At 35.0% G+C, this 23575-nt stretch overlaps 2 protein-coding genes across 2 annotated transcripts in view; one reads left to right on the forward strand and one right to left on the reverse strand.

Moving 5' to 3' along the window:
* The window catches only part of LOC108744688 (alpha-catulin), a 296147-nt gene that overhangs the window by 138424 nt on the left and 134148 nt on the right, over positions 1-23575 (reverse strand). The window lies entirely within an intron of this gene.
* On the forward strand, positions 2577-23332 carry LOC108744690. The gene is made up of 6 exons (XM_018480580.1): positions 2577-2592; positions 3471-3645; positions 8523-8710; positions 14127-14403; positions 20838-20885; positions 22902-23332. Exons 2-6 carry the CDS (start codon positions 3492-3494, stop codon positions 23021-23023), a joined length of 789 nt encoding a protein of 262 aa, XP_018336082.1. The 5' UTR covers positions 2577-2592; positions 3471-3491; the 3' UTR covers positions 23024-23332.

Consider the following 23575-nt stretch of genomic DNA (forward strand, 5'->3'; position numbering starts at 1 on the left):
ACAAGTCAATTTCACAAATACAATGCCTTAGAATTGATATAAAACTGTTATAAACAAACCGGCACTACACGTACGCACTTTAAGTAACAACATCAAAGATGCACCGAAAGATTTACAATACCGGATCGAACACGACAACTTGAAAGCGCTAACTAATCGTAAAGCAGATAACAAGTACGAGAAAATGGCCGCGAGACCTTGGCTTAATCGATGCTTTCGTCATTTCGTCAATTTTCTCGGTCGATTGCGACCGGAGAGACATCTGCCAGGAAAATCCGAAAATAGTACTTAAAAAGTTCGATTCTGCGTAGATCTTAGACTCAGAGAAATAAAAGACAAAACAGTGGATTTACTGATAAGCGTCAGACCTAAAAATAAATGGCGTAGACTAATATAGACAAAATAGGCATGTAAATAAAAACTTTCAAAAGATAACATAAACAAAAAAGAAAATTAAAAAGATTTTATCGCGACCGCAATGAGATTTATACATTACATAAAAATAAAAATGTGAAAATTTTTTAAAGGAACATCTTATTTGATCATTTCAAAGAGTAGCTACCAATAATTTAAAGGATTTATTATGACAGAAGCTATAACATTTTGATAATGTTTGAGCAATGTAACGATTAATTCATTGTTAATCAATCTGAGTAGGGCGAGTAACAAAAAACCTGATCACGAACGCGATGGGATGTTTACACTTTTTTAGGGAACGGCGGGACAGTGCCTCAAAGAGAAGGCGAAAATAAAATCACTCATCTATCTATCTATCATAACAGCTTTTGTTAGCAACCATGCAATTATCTAAGTACGCATTTGAAGTCATTGTTTAAATAAATATATAATCATACAATACAAAAAAAAGCGAAGGCCCTAAAGGAATACCTTGTGGAATCAATAATTGTATGCATTTGTGCACTTAAATGTGATAACACGGAGAAAACTAAATTTTTATGGTAACACAAAAATTACAATTTTCTGTTGTAAATGACTGAATTACCGGTAGAAACAATAGAATTTATTAGGTAACTTGTAATAATCTCAATTTTGACATTTTTTTTTAATTATTTCAAATTTCTTACTTAATACAATTTAATTTGTAATAACAACTAAAATACCTAGTAAATTTGTTTCTGCTGGGATTGTATTTTTGCAAATTCGGGTCCAAATTGTAATTGTTATTATTTTCACTTACGAAGCAACGAGCTAGTGTAATAAGTTGTAAATATTGTTTTAATATTTAGGTAAATTTTCATTTTTTATTTTCTCCGTCTAATTATGAATCAGTCAGAAAGATATAAGTATTGAGTACATCAATAAATAAGGGAATATCGACATATTTCCATAGATTAATAAATAGGTACGAATTATGATGCTCTTGGGAACTAAAAAGGATAAATCGTATGTAAAATATAATCTTTTCGTTGTTTTTACTCTTTGTCTTTTTCTGAGAAAATCATTTAAAAAAAAGCAATATATCTTTTATTGGCGGTAGTAGTACCTACTATTAGTGTTTCCTACAGCTCGAATCCCCTAGCTGCAAACTTTATAAAGAACTTTTGCTTCCATTGTTGAAGTACCTACAGCCAAATCAGACTTTTCAACAAAATCATTCTACAAATTTTATCGTCTTTTCNTATAAAAATTGGCATATTTATTAACTTTGAACCCCCATAACTTTTTATGGGGGTGAGACCGCCACGAACTTCTTATGGTACAGTGGTGGGGAAGAGCTCCTCTTTCGATCCCTCCCACTCCCACCCCCGAAGGTGGTGGGGGCCATCATCTAGACCTTTACCGTAAATATACTTCTGCTAGGATTATATTTAAAAATTGATAATATCGCTTCCATATTTAGGTAAATTTTTCTTTTTCATTTTCTCGCGAGGTTAGAAGTGACCAATAAAATTCTAAGAATTCCGGGTACCATTCTTTTCATTTGGCTACGGAAATCCAAAAAGTACCTCGGGTAAATGCTTTTTTTTTTTAAAGAAAGGCAACAGAATTTTATCGGGTGATTTTTGATTAATGCTCTTCGAATTCGTCTGTAATGATTTTGACGCTTCTGTGTTCTGCAAGAAAATGGTAACGATGATGACATCGAAAAGTGAGAAAGAAATGTCCGCAGTAAAAAATTTATGACCCTATTTGCAAACGAATCGAACGAGGTCACAATTTTACCGCATGAACATATGCTTTCTCTCGCGACCTAACCATTGATTTATATGCTATTATACGAGAACGGTATTTACGGCACTTTTCCATTTGGAAATTGCTCAAGTCCAACTGCTCACCAATCAAAAACATCCCGCCCTTATTGTTCAAGTTTTAATTAAATTCATTTTAAAAATAGCCTTTTATTTACCTCACGAAGAACGTTTACCCCCTTTTCGTAATAATAAAATGCGGACAATGCTCGCCTTTTTAAAAACAGCGGTTGAGAATTTTTAACAAAAGCACTTTTTAAATTTTTAAACGATCGATCGTTTCCACGGGACAATAAATAAAAATTCAAACAAAAGTGTACTGAGCCACCACTTTTTTCTTAATTTTTTAACGCTTTTACGTCATCACTGTCAACGCAAATAAGTAATACATCTGTGAAATATTTTAGTAGTCTATTTCTTCCCCTAGTTTTAATGTGATAGGATTTGTAGATTTAGAAAAAGCTTTTGACAATGTTAAATGGGACAAGATGTTAGAGATGGCTTTAAATAAAATGGAAGCGATATTGACAAAATAATATTGTATGAAAATAAATAAATGTAAAACAAAAATACTGGTATGCAAGGGAAGGAAAAGTAGGAAAAGAGCGAATATAAAGATAGGAGACGAAAAATTAGAATAAGTGGTTGACTTTAGATTGGATTAGATCTAGGAAGTCAGATAAGTCAGGACGGAAGGAGTAGTAGAGACATAAAGCAGAGTCAAGTCGCCTTCAGTAAAAAGAAGTCACTTCTATGCTCGCGAACTATTTATTTAGAAATTCGAAAAAGATTGTTAAAGATGTATGCGCGACGCTGTACGGATGCAAAACATGGACGGAGGGCGCGGCGGAAAAGAAAACGTTAGAAGCGTTCAAAATGTGGCGTTACAGGCGAATGATGAATATACCGTAGACAAAGAAGGTTAGAAATTAAGAGGTATTAGGAAGAATAGAAGAAAAGAGAACTCTTTGAAAGTCATTAAAATATAGGCAAAATAGGTTGGTAGGTTACCTTCTTAAGCGTGAAGGTCTAGTCAGACATATTAGAGGCAGAAACAGGAGTTAAGAGGAGTAGAGATAGACCTAAATTAGATTACTGTTCGTAAATAGTTAAGGATGTGGGATGTTCTAGTTTTAAGGAAATGCGAAGATTAGCTCAGGATAGGAAAGAGTAGAAATGCGTGTCCAAACAGTCATAGGACTGACAACCTTATGATGATTAAATGTAAAAAAGTAATTACTCAATATTTTGTTGTTCCAGGTTCATTGGTACCGGGATACAATGCAGTTGGATACAACAGAACGTCGTAGTATGGAATCCCATGGGTCGAGGCACATACTGGTAATACGTAAAGTGCACAAATCAGATTTCGGCAATTATACTTGCGTAGCCGACAACCAATTGGGGAAAACGAGAAAAAGTGTGGAACTAACAGGTAAAACGGACTTGTGACATTTCCCATTATAACAAGTATAATAAATTGATCAATTTCTAAAGGAGGGAACCCAATTCCCAATTCACTATAAGGGAAAATCATTGAAAAAATGTTTTTATAAGTTCTTAAAATTAGATCCTAGTCTGCATAATATATGAGATGTTATGTACCCCCATGTATGTTAATCTGTAAGCAATTATAATTTTGGACTTTTGGAACAAAGAGAATTAGTACAACTGTAACGAAATTTGGAGGTCTGCAATTGTATTATAGTGGCATAATAATAAATGAGGTTTTCATCATCATCAGGATTATCGACGACCACATAAAACTAATTCCTTTATGCCTCGGTAACAGTATTTTTTTATGGATAAAAGGCACCCTATGTCCTTTTTTCCACCCTGACAATATGTGTACAAAATTTCTTGATATGTTTTACCTGCGGCTTCGCTTGCGGTGATGTCCTAAATATGACTCAAATTCATGGACGACCACAAAAAAAGCTAATTTTTATATCCCCCGGGAGCAGTACTTTTTTCTAGGTACAAAGTTTCAAGATGATCGGTTGGGTAATTAAAGCGTGAAATAGTGATATAATAAACAAACAAAAACCCGACTAGACATTATGATCGTGGACCTGACAGGGTATAACCTCGATACATACAAGGTCCTGACAAGGACCACCCTATCTGGATATGAGTGGGACTGTTGCGCTTTTTTAAGAAGGACCTGATAAGGAAATAAAAATTAAGGCCTAATAGGGAAATTCAAAGAACCCTATCAAAACCTGATTGCAAATTTATTATTAAAATACGCCAGTTTCAAGATAACTATAGATTTATCGATAAAATTTTTCTGACATCGTATAAAAAGACTGGTAAAATTGTAATTGACATTTAACAAAAACGAAAATCCATTTTCTTTTGAATAGTCATCTGATGATATTTAAATTCTGGCCAATCAAGTTTATCCACACTCAATTCTGATCAGAATTTAATTGTATTTACCAACATGAAATGATCTAATCCTGATAAGATCCTAGCGTGGAAAACTTGATTTAAACAATTTTTTACTTTGATAGGATAAACTGTAGGTAAACATTCTGATTTGGACCTGACAAGTATATTCTTACTTCGGATATCTTTATTCAATCCTCATTAGGACCTTACTGAAACTTCCCTAAATTGGACAGCCCTATTAGGTCCTCACATATATCGGACTAACCTGCTTCCAATTTCTAGTCGGGAAGGATCATAGTCTCATATTTATAAGATTCGTTATCAGAATAATGTCTATTATTTATTAATTATCCAGAATTACCTAGTGTTGAAGTACCTACTACGTCTAATATTTACCTGCCATACAAATACGTTATAACTAAAAATGTTCAAAATTCTTTTGTTACGAATTTCTTACTCTTAATTTTTATTTAATTTTATGAACGATTAAATCTTAATCCAAAAGAACAAAAGTTATCTAGAAAGCCTAAATTTATAGATACCTTTCAGTAGCTTCATCGATTTTGTTGTCGACCAAAAATTTTCCATGCCCTTACGTCATCCAATAAATTCCTAGGTTGCACAAATTTTACAGTCACAAACAAGTCAATTTCACAAATACAATGCCTTAGAATTGATATAAAACTGTTATAAACAAACCGGCACTACACGTACGCACTTTAAGTAACAACATCAAAGATGCACCGAAAGATTTACAATACCGGATCGAACACGACAACTTGAAAGCGCTAACTAATCGTAAAGCAGATAACAAGTACGAGAAAATGGCCGCGAGACCTTGGCTTAATCGATGCTTTCGTCATTTCGTCAATTTTCTCGGTCGATTGCGACCGGAGAGACATCTGCCAGGAAAATCCGAAAATAGTACTTAAAAAGTTCGATTCTGCGTAGATCTTAGACTCAGAGAAATAAAAGACAAAACAGTGGATTTACTGATAAGCGTCAGACCTAAAAATAAATGGCGTAGACTAATATAGACAAAATAGGCATGTAAATAAAAACTTTCAAAAGATAACATAAACAAAAAAGAAAATTAAAAAGATTTTATCGCGACCGCAATGAGATTTATACATTACATAAAAATAAAAATGTGAAAATTTTTTAAAGGAACATCTTATTTGATCATTTCAAAGAGTAGCTACCAATAATTTAAAGGATTTATTATGACAGAAGCTATAACATTTTGATAATGTTTGAGCAATGTAACGATTAATTCATTGTTAATCAATCTGAGTAGGGCGAGTAACAAAAAACCTGATCACGAACGCGATGGGATGTTTACACTTTTTTAGGGAACGGCGGGACAGTGCCTCAAAGAGAAGGCGAAAATAAAATCACTCATCTATCTATCTATCATAACAGCTTTTGTTAGCAACCATGCAATTATCTAAGTACGCATTTGAAGTCATTGTTTAAATAAATATATAATCATACAATACAAAAAAAAGCGAAGGCCCTAAAGGAATACCTTGTGGAATCAATAATTGTATGCATTTGTGCACTTAAATGTGATAACACGGAGAAAACTAAATTTTTATGGTAACACAAAAATTACAATTTTCTGTTGTANTTTCTTAATTATTATAATTTAATTTATAATATTAGCTAAAATACCTAGTAAAAAAAAACGAAGCAACGGGCTAGTGGGATAAATTGTAAATACGTATCGCTTTAATATTTCGTTTTTCATTTTCTTCGTGTATATAAAGACTGTATTTAAAACAAGAAATAGACATGTCATCTTTAATTAAATTTTATCAAGCAGATTGTGGAGTTATTATCCAAATTTAGCTCTGTCACACTTTAACTAATTTTATAACAATGATGATATTAAAATTAAATTTCGTGGTCTGTAAATATCACAACGTACCTGTAGCACTAAAAATCATATTCGGTGCAATTTATTATAAACATAACCAAACCCCGAAAAATATACTTCAGTATTACCAAAGTCATTCAGTAGTCTACATTTACCCTTGTTAGAACAATAAGCGTCTTGCGTTGAAGCACGTTTTCGTTTTCGAAACGTTTTATGAAATTTTAGGGTTTTATATGTTTGTTTAATTATGTTATACACAACTCAATTATATTTTATGTTTAAAAAGGTTTTCAACTGTTTGTTTTACAAATTTAATAAATTTTTCGTCCAACCCTGGTGTCAAAGTTCATACACTAATTTGAAAAACAGTTTGATCTCATAGGTAGTAAGTACGCCTTAAGTTAAGCCTGCATAGTAGGTATGCATGATCAGACCTACATATAACCAAAAATTTTTTGAGACTCTACCTGTGAGTGTACATCTAACAGTTCAAAAGTTCCAAAAATGCATTCCCTTAATGTCCATGTTCACAAAAAAGCAGAAACATTAAATTATGATTTCGAGGTCCAACAGTAAGTCGAGTCAGGAAGTTTGCGACCAAATTTTACCGAAATCTGTCGTGTGGAATCCATTTCAGTAGATTCACACAGAATAATAAAATAGAAAGAACCACTTCTGTAACAAGGGCGCTAAAGTATGGATAATATTCCATATATATCCCGCCAAAATGCAACCCTTATAATAGTCTCGCGGGATGCATTCGCACTACATAAGGGAATTATTTTACCTTTAAGCCGACCAACGCGACGAAGAATAACAAAGCAGATTGCGAAAAGGGAAAGTCAAGGGTTTTACGACGCACCCCATTAGGTATTCTATGGACCACGTAGTTTTAACACCAAGAATTTCTCATTTATCAAATTTGGGCAGTAGGTATAAGTATAAAATTGACTAAGATCATTATTTACTTTGTTTTCAATTACGGTGGATCTTCTTAAAATTGAGTTATCATCATCATAAGGTCGTCAGTCCTGTTTGCGAACAGTAATCTAATCTATGTCTACATCTACTCCTATTAACTCCTGTTTCTGCCTCTAATATGTCTCCGACTAGACCTTCATGCCTAAGAAGGTATCCTACCATAGAGTCCTCTGTTCTCTTATTCTTTCTAATACCTCTTCATTTCTAAATTTCTCTATTCACGGTATCCTCATCATTCGCCTGTAACACCATATTTCGAACGCTTCTAACCTTTTATTTTCCCCTACGCCCACTGTTCATGTTTTGCACCCGTACAGCGCCGCAATTCAGACTCACACCTTTAACAATCTTTTTCGAATTTCTAAATTAACCGTTCGCGAGCACAGAAGTTACTTCTTTTTGTTGAAAGAGATTCGACCCAGTGCTATCTCCAATTTATATTTCTCTATTCTGAGTTATCTGACTTCCTAGATACCGAAAAGCCACTTCTTCTAATTTCTCGTCTCCTATCTCTATATACGCTCTTTCCCTACTTTTTCTTCCCTTGTATATCAGCATTTTTGTTTTACTTTTATTTAGTTTCATAAAACACTGTTTTGTCAATACGCTTAGATTAAAAAGTAGCGGGGACAATGTGCATCCTTGTCTGACGCCCTTCCTAATATTTTGCTGTTCCAGCTCTATAACTGTCTGTTGCTCTTTATACAAACCAAGTATCACTCTTCCTTCTCTGTAACTCGTCCCTACATTTTTGAGTATATTTAACATCTTGTCCCATTTAACATTATCAAAAGCTTTTTCTAAATTTACAAATCCTATGTACACCCTCTTTTCTTTTTCTATCGTTGTCTCTATAATTATTACGTGTAAAGCTAAAATAGCCTCCCGCGTTCCTCTATTTCTTCTAAACCCAAATTGATCTCTTCCGCTAATAATTCTTCCGCCCTTTTTTTCCCAATTTTTCCTTTTTCTATAATACCAACAACAAAACTAGTGAAAAAAAAATGTTACACGATGTGAAAACCTAAGAAATAATATGTTTTTAATTTTTTTTAAAGGAAATCCGAATCCCGCACAGTTTGTCAGTTCGCCGACCGGTCAGTGGAGGGACAGTTACAATATCAGTTGGACAGTGGACTCTTTATCGCCGATCGAAGAATTTAAATTGTTGTTTAGGCGATTACCAGAAGGCGCAAACGGTCAGGACAATCATGCAAGACCTCTTCAGCACCTCGCCACAAGAAAGGTTAGTAAAATAAACACATGTAGTTTAGGTATATGAATATCTTGTATTGACTTTTTGAAGTAAAGTGTTGTTCACACTACACCGTTTCGGGTCCGTGCTGTGTACGTGCCGAATTCGTACTGCCGAACCTTTCGGAGAAAAAAGTGTACTACGTACCTCTAAAATTTAGGTAGTTTCTAGCTTTATGTCTATGAAATAACACCTAAATTGACCCATTATTTTGCATCATTTGACTCTTAGGTTAACAGTCGTAAATGTATTGACAGCTAAGAAAATACTACAAATGGCGCGGTAAACGCCAAAAGTAGATATCCATATATTTAAATATTTAAACCTTGCTGGAGCATACGTAATCCTAAAATGTAGCATCGTACTACAGGTGACGTTTACCGCGCCATTTGTAGTATTTTCTAAAACGCGCTGTTAAGACAGCAGGTAAAAGTTGGCCTGTGTTCTGCCGGAGCTGCCTGCGACGCGCTGATGAGATCCAAAAAAATCGAAATAGCGATCCGCGTCTGGCAGTTTTGACAGAATACAGACCACTTCGAATTATTTAATGACAGCTAAGTTTGAAACGTTTAGCTTATTCACAAAGCTTATCATTCTTATTAGTCTTCGCCGGCCGTAAAAGCCCACAAAATACAATTTCATTATTGGTCATTTTTAAGAAATAATCATCAATAGGTCTCTACATGTATAATATTGTAACTTAATGCAATTAGTATTCGTAATACGTACCAAGTGAAGGCATGTTTTTACTGTAACGTTTTAAAACATCAATGCATGAGTCAAAACTGTACATTAATTCATTTATTTTGTAATAATGTCAGCATAAATAAACTAAACGATCTGATAAACCGGAAGGGCCACACCAGTGACGCACGCCATAGAACGTTTACATTTTCCCGGGTGGACGAGAAATGGTTTTTCACTTAACCGTTCTACTATCATAATACATCAACCATTTGTGTTGTTATTGTTGCTGCGACTGTTACATACGTTGTCGTCCTTTTTTTTTACTCAATTTCCTACAGGAAATTACTAATAATAACAGCAACAAACGACGCGTCATTCCATTAAAATTTTATTTATTACTTTTCACCGGAAATCCATTAAAATTCAAATATTTATTACGGCAAATTGAGTTCAGAGAAAATGTTAAAATGCTTTAAATCACTCGGTGATATGTTATATGAAAGTTTGTCCATTAATTATTAGGCTAATTAAATTATCAGCAGCATTACAACATTTTGTAGCGTATTCAAAATTAAAATATCGATTGGTTCATAATCCAAAAAAAAAAACAGACTTCATTTCATGAGAGAGGGTTATTTATATTCTATAAAAATTGATTGTGGATAGTTCACGAAGCAAGATCATATTTGATCGTCTCAAAACAATCGACGAATTGGAGGAAATAACAGGAACCTCATATGGAGTTCATTCCAAAGAATTTTCACTAAAAATTTGAACATGGAATCCGTCATAACAAAGCTTGAACTAAACGAACAGGCATAAACTAACCATAATTTTCTGCCAAAGAAGTCCTAAGTAGTACAGACTACGTCATCATCCAAACATGAAAAGAAAAGCGCGAAAAACATCACGGAATTGTCTACGATATCATGATAATGCCTATGTTCACATAACATTAAAAATTAACCAGTTTTTGACGAAAAAACTAACTCCTGTTAACTTTTTCTTATTCCCAATAAAAAAGAAAATTTTCAAGGCAAAGCATCTTTGAGATGTAAAGACTAAGAATCATCATCATCACTTGATATCATCTGATTAACAACATTCTGAAAGGTTAAACTGTTTAAGGATTTCGCGGCCGTTGTTCAAACTGCTACTATTTTTCGGGTTTGTGGGACTTCTTTTGGAGATTTTTCTTCTCGAAATTTCGTCGATATTAACAGCTGCCAAAAGTAGACGATTGATTTAGCCCAAATTGGCCAGAAGCGCTTTTCTTTTTGAGTAGTTGGCCAGTCCCTCCGGGCTACGCTGGAGTATAGGGCGGAAAACCCTACTTTAAGGAATTTCGGGATAGATGGATGGTGATTGCAGTGAGAAAGTTGAGACGGACGAAATGAAATATTATTTGTGGAATATTACGGTAGTTTTTATCGCCAAAATTTATTAAACATGGTTAATTCTTATCGATTCTTTTATTCTGTTCAACATGTTTGTAACTTTATATTGTTTTCCTATACTGTCTGCAACAGTGTAATAATTCGGAGGTCAAAACTTCAGTGTGATTCTGTAGTCTGTCATTTAAATCAACGGACACACATCCACATCAACAGATACCTTAACAGAGATTCCAACCACCATGCGAAATAGGCATGAGACATGGGGATGACATATGGTTTACAAACCGCATCGGTTTATGGGGATTCTTGAGATTATGGATCTTCTGAAGAAATTATTACTCAAACATCAAGAATATGGGTTGTTCTAATTTTAGGGAAATGCGAAGATTAGCTCAGGACAGGAAACAGTGGATGTGCGTGTCCAGCCAGACTTACGACCTTATGATAATGATCAAGAAACCTCACAAACTTACCCCGTTAAGAACTCCAAAACTTTATAGTAAACAACGGTTAAAAAGTATTCTAACATTTTAACCATTTATTATTTATTGTCAAAAATATAATGAAAGGCGAATTTTACGATGAACCTATTATTAGTATTAGGAATCGAACCCGGGATCTTTAAACTACGAGAGGTGACAACAGCAACAACGACAAACCGTACTTATTAGGCCACAAATCCGTCGAACATCTTTTAGAAGTCTTGTTGCTGTTGGTGTAGTCACCTCTCGTAGTTTAGTGGTCAGAACATTGGCGCGTAAAGCCAAAGGTTCCGGGTTCGATTCCCGGTGGGGGTGTGACTACAGCAACAATTTTTCCCTCATTAATTTGAGGTAGCGTGTAGTGGGTAAAAAAGATCAAAAATGAATTTTCAGAATAATATTTCATATTAAACTAACTCACTTCGAAGAGATGTCTAAATTGAATGTATGTTTAAATTTATTGTTCTGAACAAACAAAATTTCCATTCAAATCTGAGCATTTTGCGCATGAATACTAGAGACACAATGATTGAGACAATTTAGGAATGCGTAAAAGTATGAATCAAAACCAAAACTAACCACAATATATCCTTCAAGGAGTGCTTAACGTTAAAAACAAAGAATTACTTACTTCTAGTAAAAACTAAACAAACAAAAATATTTTTTAATGAGATCGAAATTGATCGCCTAAAAATCTTTTATAGATACTTTGTTAGTTAAGAAAACGGAATAAACGTTCACGGGAACTCCTGTTTTTAGAATTTCAAGTCTTTTATTCTAACAGTGGAGTAACCCAGTAACCGACTTATGTATTTTTACGTGTTTCAAAAATAGTTACAGCAACAACAACGAGAGAAGAACGAATAGTAGTAAACGGCAGAGATGCGGCGTATAATTGCAATCGAATCGGTACAAATGTTGTCGACTTTTGTGAACGAGGTGGTTTGACCGCACGTCGAGCGGCACGGCACATTGAACGATCGACAAACCGCTAAACTCGACTAATTTAAACGGGGCGGTTAACTCACAGTCACGGTTAATTGCGTCCGTGGAACATTTTCCGCCGCGGAAATAAAGCAAACCTTTCGCAATCGGTAGCTAACCTTCGTATAATTCATGGCTGCCGCCGCCCCTCCCGTCAGTGTTACCCCATACAATCGCCAGCAAAAATCATGCTGATGCACGATCCCGAAAAGTTGTTGTTACGCAATATTCGTACCGAGTTATAAAACGGAACCTACCCGTCCCATAAACAGAGATTTACAATTTCCAAGTTTTAAACGACCTACGTGGCCAGGCATTAATGAAATTGATCGGGGTTAACTTTCAAATAAAACGAATGAATAAGAAGCGATATTGACAAAAGAGTATTGTATGAAAATAAATGAAACTAAAACAAAAATATGTGTATGGAAGGGAAGAAAAGTTAGGGAAAGGGCGAATGTAAAGATAGGAGACGAAAGATTAGAAGAAGTGCCTAATTTTAGGTATCTAGGAAGTCAGATAAGTCAGGATGAAAGGAGTAGGGATATAAACCAGAGGATAGCGAAGGGTCGAGTCGCTATCAATGAAAAGAAGTCATTTCTATGTTCGCGAAAGATTAATTTAGAAATTCAAAAAAAAATTGTTAATGGTGTGTTTGGAGCGCAGCGCTGTACGGGTGCGAAACATGGACGGTGGGCGCTGCGGAAAAGAAAAGGTTCAAAGCGTTTGAAATGTGGTGCTGTAGGCGAATGATGAAGATACCGAGGATAGAGAAGGTTAGAAAGTAAGAAAAGGTATTAGAATGAATAGGAGAACAGAGGACTCTACGGAAGTTAATAAAAAATAGGAGAGATAGGTTGGTAAGACACCTTCTCAGGCATGAAGATCTAGTCAGAGACATGTTAGAGGCAGAAGCAGGGGTTAAGAGGGGTAGAGGTAGATCTATATTAGATTACTGTTCGCAAGTAGTTAAGGATGTGGGATGTTCTAGTTTTAGGGAATTGCGAAGATTAGCTCAGGATAGAAGGAGTGGAGGTGCGTGTTCAACCAGTCTTAGAACTGACGACTGTATGATAACGATGATGAATGAATAAGATAATTGGAACGCACCAATCAGACATCATACAAAAAGGAAGACGTTGAACTGACAATGGTTATCGAACGTAATTTAATTCTTGAATAATATAATACAATACAAGACGTCCGCATTGTAACTATTTCTTTGAAATTTCCTGAAACTGGTCAATTTTGCTTTCAAATAAATTGTAAATTCATGGATGAAAACTCATCCTTCTAAAAAATGTGTCAACCCCTTCAAGAATATTACATGACACGGGAGAGGATCAAGTGATAGATACACCAAATTTAACACCATTGGATTTTTCATATGTGACCATTGAATGAGCGTTATCTACAATGCTCTTTAAGCAATTTGCTCCACCAAATTGTGACTGAATGTAATGAAATAGCCTCTAGAATACTGTAAAATGTTGTACAGAATGTTGTACAAAAGTTTTATTTCTACGTGGAAGTGAATGGCATGCAATTTTAACATTTAATCAAATAAAACTTGTTTGAGAACTTCTTTTTTTTTTTATTTCATCTACGAATACAATGGAATTTTCAAAAAACGCGAACTCGTGGTAAAAAAAAATGGAACTACCTTTAAAATGATGTAATTTTCTTAATGTTCTTGAAAGGTTTGCCACCCCCTTTAGAACGATAACGAAACATCTGTGAATTTACAATCAAAAAATGACTCCCTTAAAGGAAAATCGTTTTCCACGGGAAAAGTTTTAAAAACGCCAGACTGTCTAGAGTTATCACACCCAATAATCCCTAATGTTTTATTTACAGGAAAACCGGACGTCAGTATTGTCTTCTCCGTCATCCACGTATTACAACCCGGGAAACATTTACGGTACCGTGGGACGTCAGTATATAGATAGACGGTCCGATTGGAGGGATGTTATACTGCCGGCAATTCCGTCCCAAGGTCCGGGAAAGCAGAGCATGAGCTACGTGATCCGGGGCCTAGAAGCGGGACAGAGGTACGAGGCGAAGGTCCAAGCACGCAACAAGTTCGGATGGAGTCCGCTTTCCGACCCTTTCACATTCAGAACAACCAGCACAGGTCAATATTTAATATATTTGTGTATAATTGTTCGTTTACACATTTACAATTCTATGCATTGCTTTGAATGGAAAAGCTAGTATATACAGTAAATGGGTCATCATACTAATATACCTCCATGTTTACTTTTTTGTATTTTTTTATTTAAGGATTTTCTTTTCTAAAGATGAAGTTCAAACCGTGCCATGATAAGGGAAAGGTTTCGATAGTACATTATACGAGATAAGGCAATTAAGTTTCGGGAATTTAGCTATAACTCCCAACATTATGGGATTTGAACCCACGTTGTTGCAAACTAACAGGTCAATTGAAAAGTCCCCGGCCTAAAATAGTAAAACACATTTTTTTTGCAAAATTCGTTTTTTTTATTCAACATAATTCCCTTCAAGGGTGATACACNATGTTTACTTTTTTGAATTTTTTTATTTAAGGATTTTCTTTTCTAACGATGAAGTTCAAACCGTGCCATGATAAGAGAAAGGTATTGATAGTACAGTATACAAAATATAGCAGTTAAGTTTCAGGAATTTAGCTATAACTCTCAACGTTATGGGATTTGAACCCACGTTGTTGCAAACTGTATTTTTATCTGATGTTTTTCGTAGATAGTAGTGTCACAAAAATGAATGACTTAAATCACAAACAGCATGTCGTGATGCAATTTTTAGCGGAAAGGTCAAAAATCGTCTGAAATTCGCGGCGAATTGGAAAATGTAATATGGGAACGAGTGTTTCTCCAAAATTCCTACATCAAGAAAGGCCAGAAGTGAAAGGAGAGCAACCAACGATATCTAGAATGTCCAAGTCCACTATGTAGTTTTTTTTCCATATCCGCTGCTAGTATTCCGACTAGATAGTGATTAGATTGTTTTATTTTCATCCTGAAGCAATTGGGGCAACGCAGAAGAGAAAGGCTGGATTTTGATGTATCACAACAAATCTCAAAAGTGACATTCCCCCACAAAAATACTCATTAAGTAGGCGTCATAGAGTTACATGACGACTACTGAACAAAAATTAATTCACTTATGTTTTATTAACAAATTTCTAAAACCTGATGCTGTTCCGATTCGAGTCTAAAAGTCGTCGTCGATTGGAGTTGCTTCCTAACTTTTCGCTAGCATTCTTCAGAAGTCCTTCCATTTCCGATGCTAAATGTGGGCAATCCACATGGAAGTACCTCTAGAGAAGTTCGCTGCTTGTGCTATGGAAAGATTAGGAAGCCTTTTCCAATTTGTCAAATTCCCAAAACTTAATTACCGCACCTCGTACCAAATTTTCAACGAAATAGGTGGTTCTTATATTAACCGAGACCTCTGCCCGAATTATTAAATATTACAAGCAGGAATAATAAACACATAACGTAATACATCTTGTAGTAAATACTTGTTTAGTTGGTAGATCACGATTTTCTATTTCTTTTTCAAGATACCTCGTCTTGTATATTACTATGAGGCGTCAACGTTTATAATGTTCGTATTAGTTAGCTGTTCAAAATTATTCAGCAACAAAGACCGTTTGCAACTAGCAGTACATTTAACAACTAAATCGTAATACAACGGAGGGGTCATCATCATCAACATAAGGTCGTCAGTCCTAAGACTGGTTGGACACGTACCACCATTCTTTCCTATCCTGAGCTAAACTTCGCATTTCCCTAAAACTAAAACAGCCCACATCCTTAACTATTTGCGAATAGTAATCTAATCTAGGTCTACCTCTACCCCTCCTAACTCCTGTTTCTGCCTCTAATATGTATCTGACTAGACCTTAATGACAGAAGGTGTCCTACCAACCTATCTCGCCTATTTTTTATTGACTTCCATAGAGTTCTCTATTCTTTCCAATACCTTTTCATTTCTAACCTTTTCTACCCACGATATCCTCATCATCCACCTATAACACCACATTTCGATCGCTTCTAACCTTTTCTTTTCCGCCGCGCCCACTGTCCATGTTTCGCACCCGTACAACGCCGTGCTCCAAACATACATCTTTAACAACCTTTTTCGAATTTCTAAATTAACCGTTTGCGAGCATAGAAGTGACTTCTTTTTATTAAAGGCGACACGACCCTGCGCTATCTTCTGCTTTATATCCCTACTACTCCTTCCATCCTCACTTATCTGACTTCCTAGGTATCTAAAATCAGCCACTTCTTCTAATTTTTCGTCTCCTATCTTTATATTCGCTCTTTCCCTACTTTTTCTTCCCTTGTATGCCAGCATTTTTGTTTTACTTTTATTTATTATTATTATAAGCAGAAGTATAATTTTTTTTTGGCCTCAAAATTGCACTTTTAACTTAAAACTTACAACAGTAAGCAAACACTATACAAAATAAAATAATAAATAATATAATTGGTGTAGGTACCTGCCCAATAAGCAACGCCACAACGAGCAATATCATTTAAATTGTGTTTTAAAAACAATCAAGTTCAGCCAACAGATAAAAGTAATAATTTTTTACGACTTGTTTTATTGTTCCGATATATTGATTTTAAGAAAGATGATAAATAAGATTTTGTAAACTTGATTTTGTACGACGCAGGAGCAGATGTGAAAAAATATGCGGAACTTCCGTGATTGCGGAATCAGGAGCAGGGGTCTGTTACAACACGAGAACCAAACCACCCCATAGTAGCATCATCCGGCCTGCATGGATGTTTCACGTAATAACTGTTGCATCTATCTTATTCGAAAGTTTCTGATTAGTTTTGTTCACACAACACTGAACACTGACGCTTTCGAATTAGCGCGAGAGCGTGCGGGAGTATTTTTGTTTTTGTATTTACGGGACGCCAAATGGGCTGGTTGAGTTTGGATTTGATCGCATCCGGGCTTGGTTGCTCGCAAGATAGGTATTTGTCCTGGCAAATCAATTTAATTAGTGAAGCGATTTTAACTTTGAATGCCGCGCCAGCGAGAGCACTCCTGCTCGCGACAGGATGATGGAAAGCTCATCTTCGAAATAATTTAAGGAAAATCACGAAACGTCTGCTACCGACTACTATGTACACTTGTTTCAGGTTATGTTAATAAATAGGCACGTTAGCACAACAGTCACACCAGGTGTAACAGCAATGATAAACTTGAACTGACTCTACAGTTGTGTTTAAGAAGGGTAGGTTAATGCCAATGTAGGTTGTACAAACTTATCGTTAAATTGTAATGTGTTTTGGTTTAACAAACAATTTCGTAACTGTTAAGGTTAATCTAACTACGAGAAATCAAATAAATAATAATTGAGTAACGAAACAGCAAAATTATCGCGAAAAATAATCTGTAATTAGAAAACTATAAAATTATATAGTTTAACAGCGAAATCAATCAGGAAACCGTACCAATATTGTAGATAAAAGTTACCGTTAAATCTGTACCACCTATATAAATATCAAATGCTTAGAAATTAGTGTATACCTACCCTTTTTCGGGTAAGAATTTAACTAACGTACCTTGTATTTTGCATAATATTCTGATATTTGGTTTTTATAATAATTTTATTCAAACCAAAATGAAAATCAAAATATTTAAAATTTATTCGAATAACAGATATATTAAAGATATATATGTTTGGAGTACGGCACTGTAAAAAAAAGGTTAGAAGCGTTCGAAATGTGCTATTACAGGCGAATAATGAGGATAGGAGGTAGGAAGAATAGGAGAACAGAAGACTATGTGAAAATCAATAAAAAATAGTCAAGATAGGTTGGTAGGACAGCTTTTTAGGCATGAAGGTTTAGGTCTAGTCAGTGACAGATTAGAGACAGAAACGGGAGCTAGGAGGAGTAGAGGTAGACCTAGATTAGATTACTGTTCGCAAATAGTTAAGGATGTAGCTGGTTCTACTTTTGGGAAAATACAAAGATTTGCTCAGGCTGGGAAAAAAAAGGTGCGTGTCCAACCAGTCTTAGGACTGACGACCTTATGATGGTGATGAACAAATATATAGTCGAAGAACAATTAGCCTTAGTGATGAACAAAGCAATACCATAACTGTCCCAGTGTGGTGTCTTGTTCAAGTAAAAAATATCGATAAAAATTTGTTTGACTCTGTATTTTAACCATGACTTATCCGCATATAGGGTCAAAGAACGCTTACTCCTATGACATTCTTGTAGATCCCTTTTATCAAATAGTGGTAAAGTTTCTTTTTTTATATTTAGTGTTAAAATCTTGTAAAACAAACTGAAATTTTTAAATATTACAAATGTTTTGTTCCAAGGAAAGAATATATTAAAGTTGCATAAAAAGTTTAACTCATAACACCCAACGAAATAGTTTTTCGTTTAGCCTTGCGTATTTGGTCTTGGTCTTACATATTCAGTCTTAGTTTTGGTCTTGCTCTTGTCATTCGGACTTAGTTCTAGTGTTGGTCTTGTTCCTTAGGCCTTGATCTTGGTTTTTCTAGTATAAAGAGACTGCAAGACTAAGGCAAATTTTGCTTGTCACTAATTTACCTAACCCATAGGTCGAATCAAAGGCTTTTGCATCATAATTTATCGTAACACAATCCTTTCATTTGCAATATTAGAGAACGATCACCTCTCTTTACATTCTTAAAAGTAGGACTTACTGCTTATTAAATAATTATATATCATTTCTGACTAGCTAAGGTACAATTAAAAGGCTCTTTTTACCTCATTCCCCATAGGTTATTATACGTTTCAAATTTCCAGTAGTGCTTGTTGAAACTTTCAGTCCCTTAAGTACAACTTCGTACAATTCGTACAAAGGATTCAAAATTTTATTGGCTCAGATATTTGAAAGGAAACGGAAGTGTGTTATCTGATAGTAGCTTTTCCGCGATGGGAAATGAAAGAAGGATACCATATCGGCCCTTTTCGAAGTGCATCCGGTGTTCGTACGAATTGAAAATGACCCGCGTGAACCAGTTTTAAAATTCTCGCCACTTTGAAAGAGAAGCTTAATACTGCCACTATAAACTAACTAAGTGTTAAGAAACTAAAGTTTGATGCTTACTACGATCGTTTGATAACAAATTCCTGGACTTTAAAAGTACAAAAGAAAACTAATCTTTTCATGATCAAATTGACTGAAATAATCACAAAACAAGATCAAACATTACTGACTGTCGAGGGACTGTCAAAAAAACTGTTTAGCGTCTCTGAACGAGAGACTCGAGTAGCTCATAGAGAGATCCTCATTTCGTATCCAGTCTCTGAACGAGAGACTCGAGTAGCTCATAGAGAGATCCTCATTTCGTATCCAGTCTGAACGAGAGACTCGAATCTCTGAACAAGATATTCTAAGTTCAACATATTTCAGAGATCCCAGTCTTTCTACGAGAGACTCGAGTCTCTCAATTTTTCAGTTTTATTTATTGTCTCTCTGTGAGAGACTCGAATCTCTGAATTAACAATTTTATCGTTCGAGTCTCTCATACAGAGACTGTGAGAGATCCATAAAAACACCTAGGCAATAACTGAGAGACTGTGAGAGACGCTCTCAAAGACGCTGAAAGACTCTGGAAAGACTCTAAGAGACTGGAGAGAGACTGAAAATCAAGTTCAGCCAACAGATAAAAGTAATGATTTTTTACGACTTGTTTTATTATTCCGATATATATTGATTTTAAGAAAGATGAAAAATAAGATTTCGTAAAGTTCCGGTAAGCTTCCATTATAAAAATGCGAAATCAGTTGCAGAAGCGGATGTGAAAAAATATGCGAAACTTCCGTGATTGCGGAATCAGGAGCAGGGGTCTGTTGCAACACGAGAACCATCCGGCCTGCATGGATGTTTCACGTAATAACTGTTGCATCTATCTTATTCGAAAGTTTCTGATTAGTTTTGTTCACACAACACTGAACACTGACGCTTTAGAATTAGCGCGAGAGCGTGCGCGGGAGTATTTTTGTTTTTGTATTTACGGGACGCCAAATGGGCTGGTTGAGTTTGGATTTGATCGCATCCGGGCTTGGTTGCTCGCAAGATAGGTATTTGCAATAACTGAGAGACTGTGAGAGACGCTCTCAAAGACGCTTAAAGACTCTGGAAAGACTCTAAGAGACTGGAGAGAGACTGAAAATTTTTGTCTAGGCTCTAGAGTATAGTTACGAGCTGCTAAACAATGTATCTCAAATCTTAGACAACAGCTCTACTAAATACTGAAGAAACTGCTCGATATAACTAAAATTCTTATCTTAACGAATTCTAGAAATTCTCCTTACAATTACCGTACGTTCCATTTTTAATACATCACCCCGTATACGCATATCATACATACATCCCTCTTGTCGATTTCGCTTGGCTTTGCATATGCTTTGGAATTGGCGATAATGCATTTCCCCCAGCACCCGTATTAAAATTGGTAATTTTTTCCATGCACTCCAACCAACCAACCAACCAACCAACCACTACTGCACCACCATCGCATTGGTAATGCACGGCCACTTTCCTTTTGGAATTCAGACCTGACCTACCCCGACGGAATACATCAGACCAGGCATGAATACAACGGTAAGTACTTGGGTTGCACCTCAAATACCACTATGTGTATATATATATGTACGTACAATATACTTACTAGACGTTACCAACTGCTATAATGGAATGGAGATAGATGAAATGTAAATACTATCTTCAACATAAGAAATTTCGAGAAGATGCTACCCCACTAGACGAATTGTAAAACCCCTAACACTAAAGCCTGACTGCTGTTTTCATTAGATCTTTTTAGATCCTTTTATTTAATAACAGCTTTGTTTTTAAAACGAGATGTTTTAATCCAATTTTTTATTATTGGCTTTACTGTATGAAACTATTAGAAATTTAAATGCAGGGCGTAACAGAAAAACAGTTTAGTAGCGTAGTTAAGGGCAAAAAAATTAATAATAATTTACAGTCCGAAGCAAAATCAATTAAAAAAATGTACCAACATTGTAGATGAAAGTTACCGTCAAAACTGTACCATCTGCAGAAATATCAAATGCTCAGAAATAAGTACATACCTACTCCTTTTTGAGTGAAAATTTAACTTATGTAAACAAACATACAAACTTTTAGAAGTGAGTTAGTTTAATATGAAATATTAATCTGAAAATTCATTTTTGATCTTTTTTACCCACTACACGCTACCTCAAATTAATGAGGGAAAAATTGTTGCTGTAGTCATACCCCCACCGGGAATCGAACCCGGAACCTTTGGCTTTACGCACCAATGTTCTCACCACTAAACTACGAGAGGTGACAACAGCAACAACGACCAACCGACATACACGGCTAACGATCCCCTCATTAATTTGAGGTAGCGTGTAGTGGGTAAAAAAAAAATTCAAAAATGAATTTTCAGATTAATATTTCATATTAACTTATGTAACTTGTATTTTGCACAATATCCTGATATTTGGCTTTTATAATAATTTTATTCAAACCAAAATGAAAATCAATCGAATAACAAATATACTAAAGATGTACGTTTGGAGCGCGGAGCTGTACGGGTGCGAAACATGGACGGTAATAATTTACAATCCAAAGCCGATCCTGTGTGTGAAATTGCAACATAGGTGTCTACCGACTAGCGCAGTGTGATAAACTCTAATTATTAAAAATCGTAATCGAGTTGGAACTAAACAATTGCAAAAAGTGAGCTGGTTTAAATAGCTATGCTTGGATGTATAGTTAGTTGCATCCTAATGACGTATCATAACCATTACTGTTCGTTTCAAGAAGTTAGAGATATGCCCCTTCCCTTTATTAGGATGCGTCGTAACATAATTCCAAATTCAATCATATTTGTCTGCGGAGCTCATTTCTCCACCGATCATCGAACGAGAACTAGACAAAAGTGTACAGTACCGTTTGTAAAATTATGTAAACCGTCTCGTTAAAATTTAAGAATATGTTTTAATTAAAAGCATATTTAGCCAAAAATAATAACAAGTGAATTAACTTAACGTTCTACACACCTATAAAACTTTTGCTTTGCTTTCTATTGTCAATTTATATACGTTTTTGTTTTTAAGATATTGCTAAACATTTTCGTCTAGTACTGTACAGTTCTAGCCGATCTCCTAAGACCGCCCGCCGAGAGCTCTGCTCGTTCAAGCTTGTTCTAACTATTTCTGTCTTGCTCACGCCTAGTGTGTATTCTTTCTATCTTCGCGCAGATTTCTTCAAGGTCACAATTCTAACAAATTGAAATAGACTGTAAATTTTTAATGTTTGACTAATATCCAAATCTTCCCATAAATCTTTGAAACAATATTTTATAGATTTTCTAAATAATCTCGGAATTATATACATTACCTAGGAATTGTATACATTTCCGGTAACATATAGATTAAATTACACAATTTCCGTGAATTTTAGATCAACTTTATGAAAACTTTCGTCCGCCATGTTTACCATTTGTTAAAATCATTACCAACATTTGTAAAGAGATAATTTAAAAGTTGTAAAAATATCATACAGTGTACTAACTGATGTAACTAACTGGGTATCTAGTCTTGATTAACAACATTTTTTTAATTTCAGATAACGAAGTTCGTGATCTGGGCATACGGATTTACAGTTCGTCACCGAATAAGTGGAACATGTCAACGACGGTCACGGTTTCCGCATTAATGAGCTTTATACTATTATACGTAGTCCAATAAGAAAAAAAATTAAATAAGATAGGTCCTATGCATACGTATAAGTAAGTAAATATGTTGTAAAACTAGGAACAAGACTCGTGTGTCGTCATTTCGTTGTTTACATTCGTTGCTAAACCTAAAATTCACTGGATGGGCTTTACACCAACAAAGTAAGCAATAGATCTCTAATTACTTGCAGAAAATGTATTTTTCTATCGCGGAGGCGGCACGTATACGAAGTGCACTAACCGTTACGAATTTTAAACTAAATAGTGCAGTCAAATGAGGGAAATGGCTAAAGAGTACATTATAATGGAGAAAATTATTGAAACATGGGTCATTTTATCGGAAATTTCGTTATAAACACGATTATGTAAATGAAAATACGGAAGATATGGAAAAAAGTTTCAATAAAAGATTTTCACAATGCCATTTTGCCAAAAAAAGTATTTATGACTGTTTTTCATATCTCTCATAGAACAAAAGTTCTGCGCGCCCAATGGCAAGAGGTCTCAAAATTCGCGGAAATTTTTAAAAAATTGAAAATAATTATTTAAAATTTAAAATTGATAA

Source organism: Agrilus planipennis, unplaced genomic scaffold, assembly GCF_000699045.2.
Source record: "Agrilus planipennis isolate EAB-ADULT unplaced genomic scaffold, Apla_2.0 scaffold16, whole genome shotgun sequence".
Lineage (NCBI taxonomy): Eukaryota > Metazoa > Arthropoda > Insecta > Coleoptera > Buprestidae > Agrilus > Agrilus planipennis.

What these genes read in the sequence shown, in the direction of transcription:
- LOC108744690 (XM_018480580.1), top strand. Translation starts at nt 3,492, where the DNA reads ATGCAGTTGGATACAACAGAACGTCGTAGTATGGAATCCCATGGGTCG. An exon ending in AGCACCTCGCCACAAGAAAG is followed by an intron (nt 8,711 to 14,126) that starts GTTAGTAAAATA and finishes TTTTATTTACAG; the next exon opens with GAAAACCGGACGTCAGTATT. An exon ending in ATTCAGAACAACCAGCACAG is followed by an intron (nt 14,404 to 20,837) that starts GTCAATATTTAA and finishes TTTGGAATTCAG; the next exon opens with ACCTGACCTACCCCGACGGA.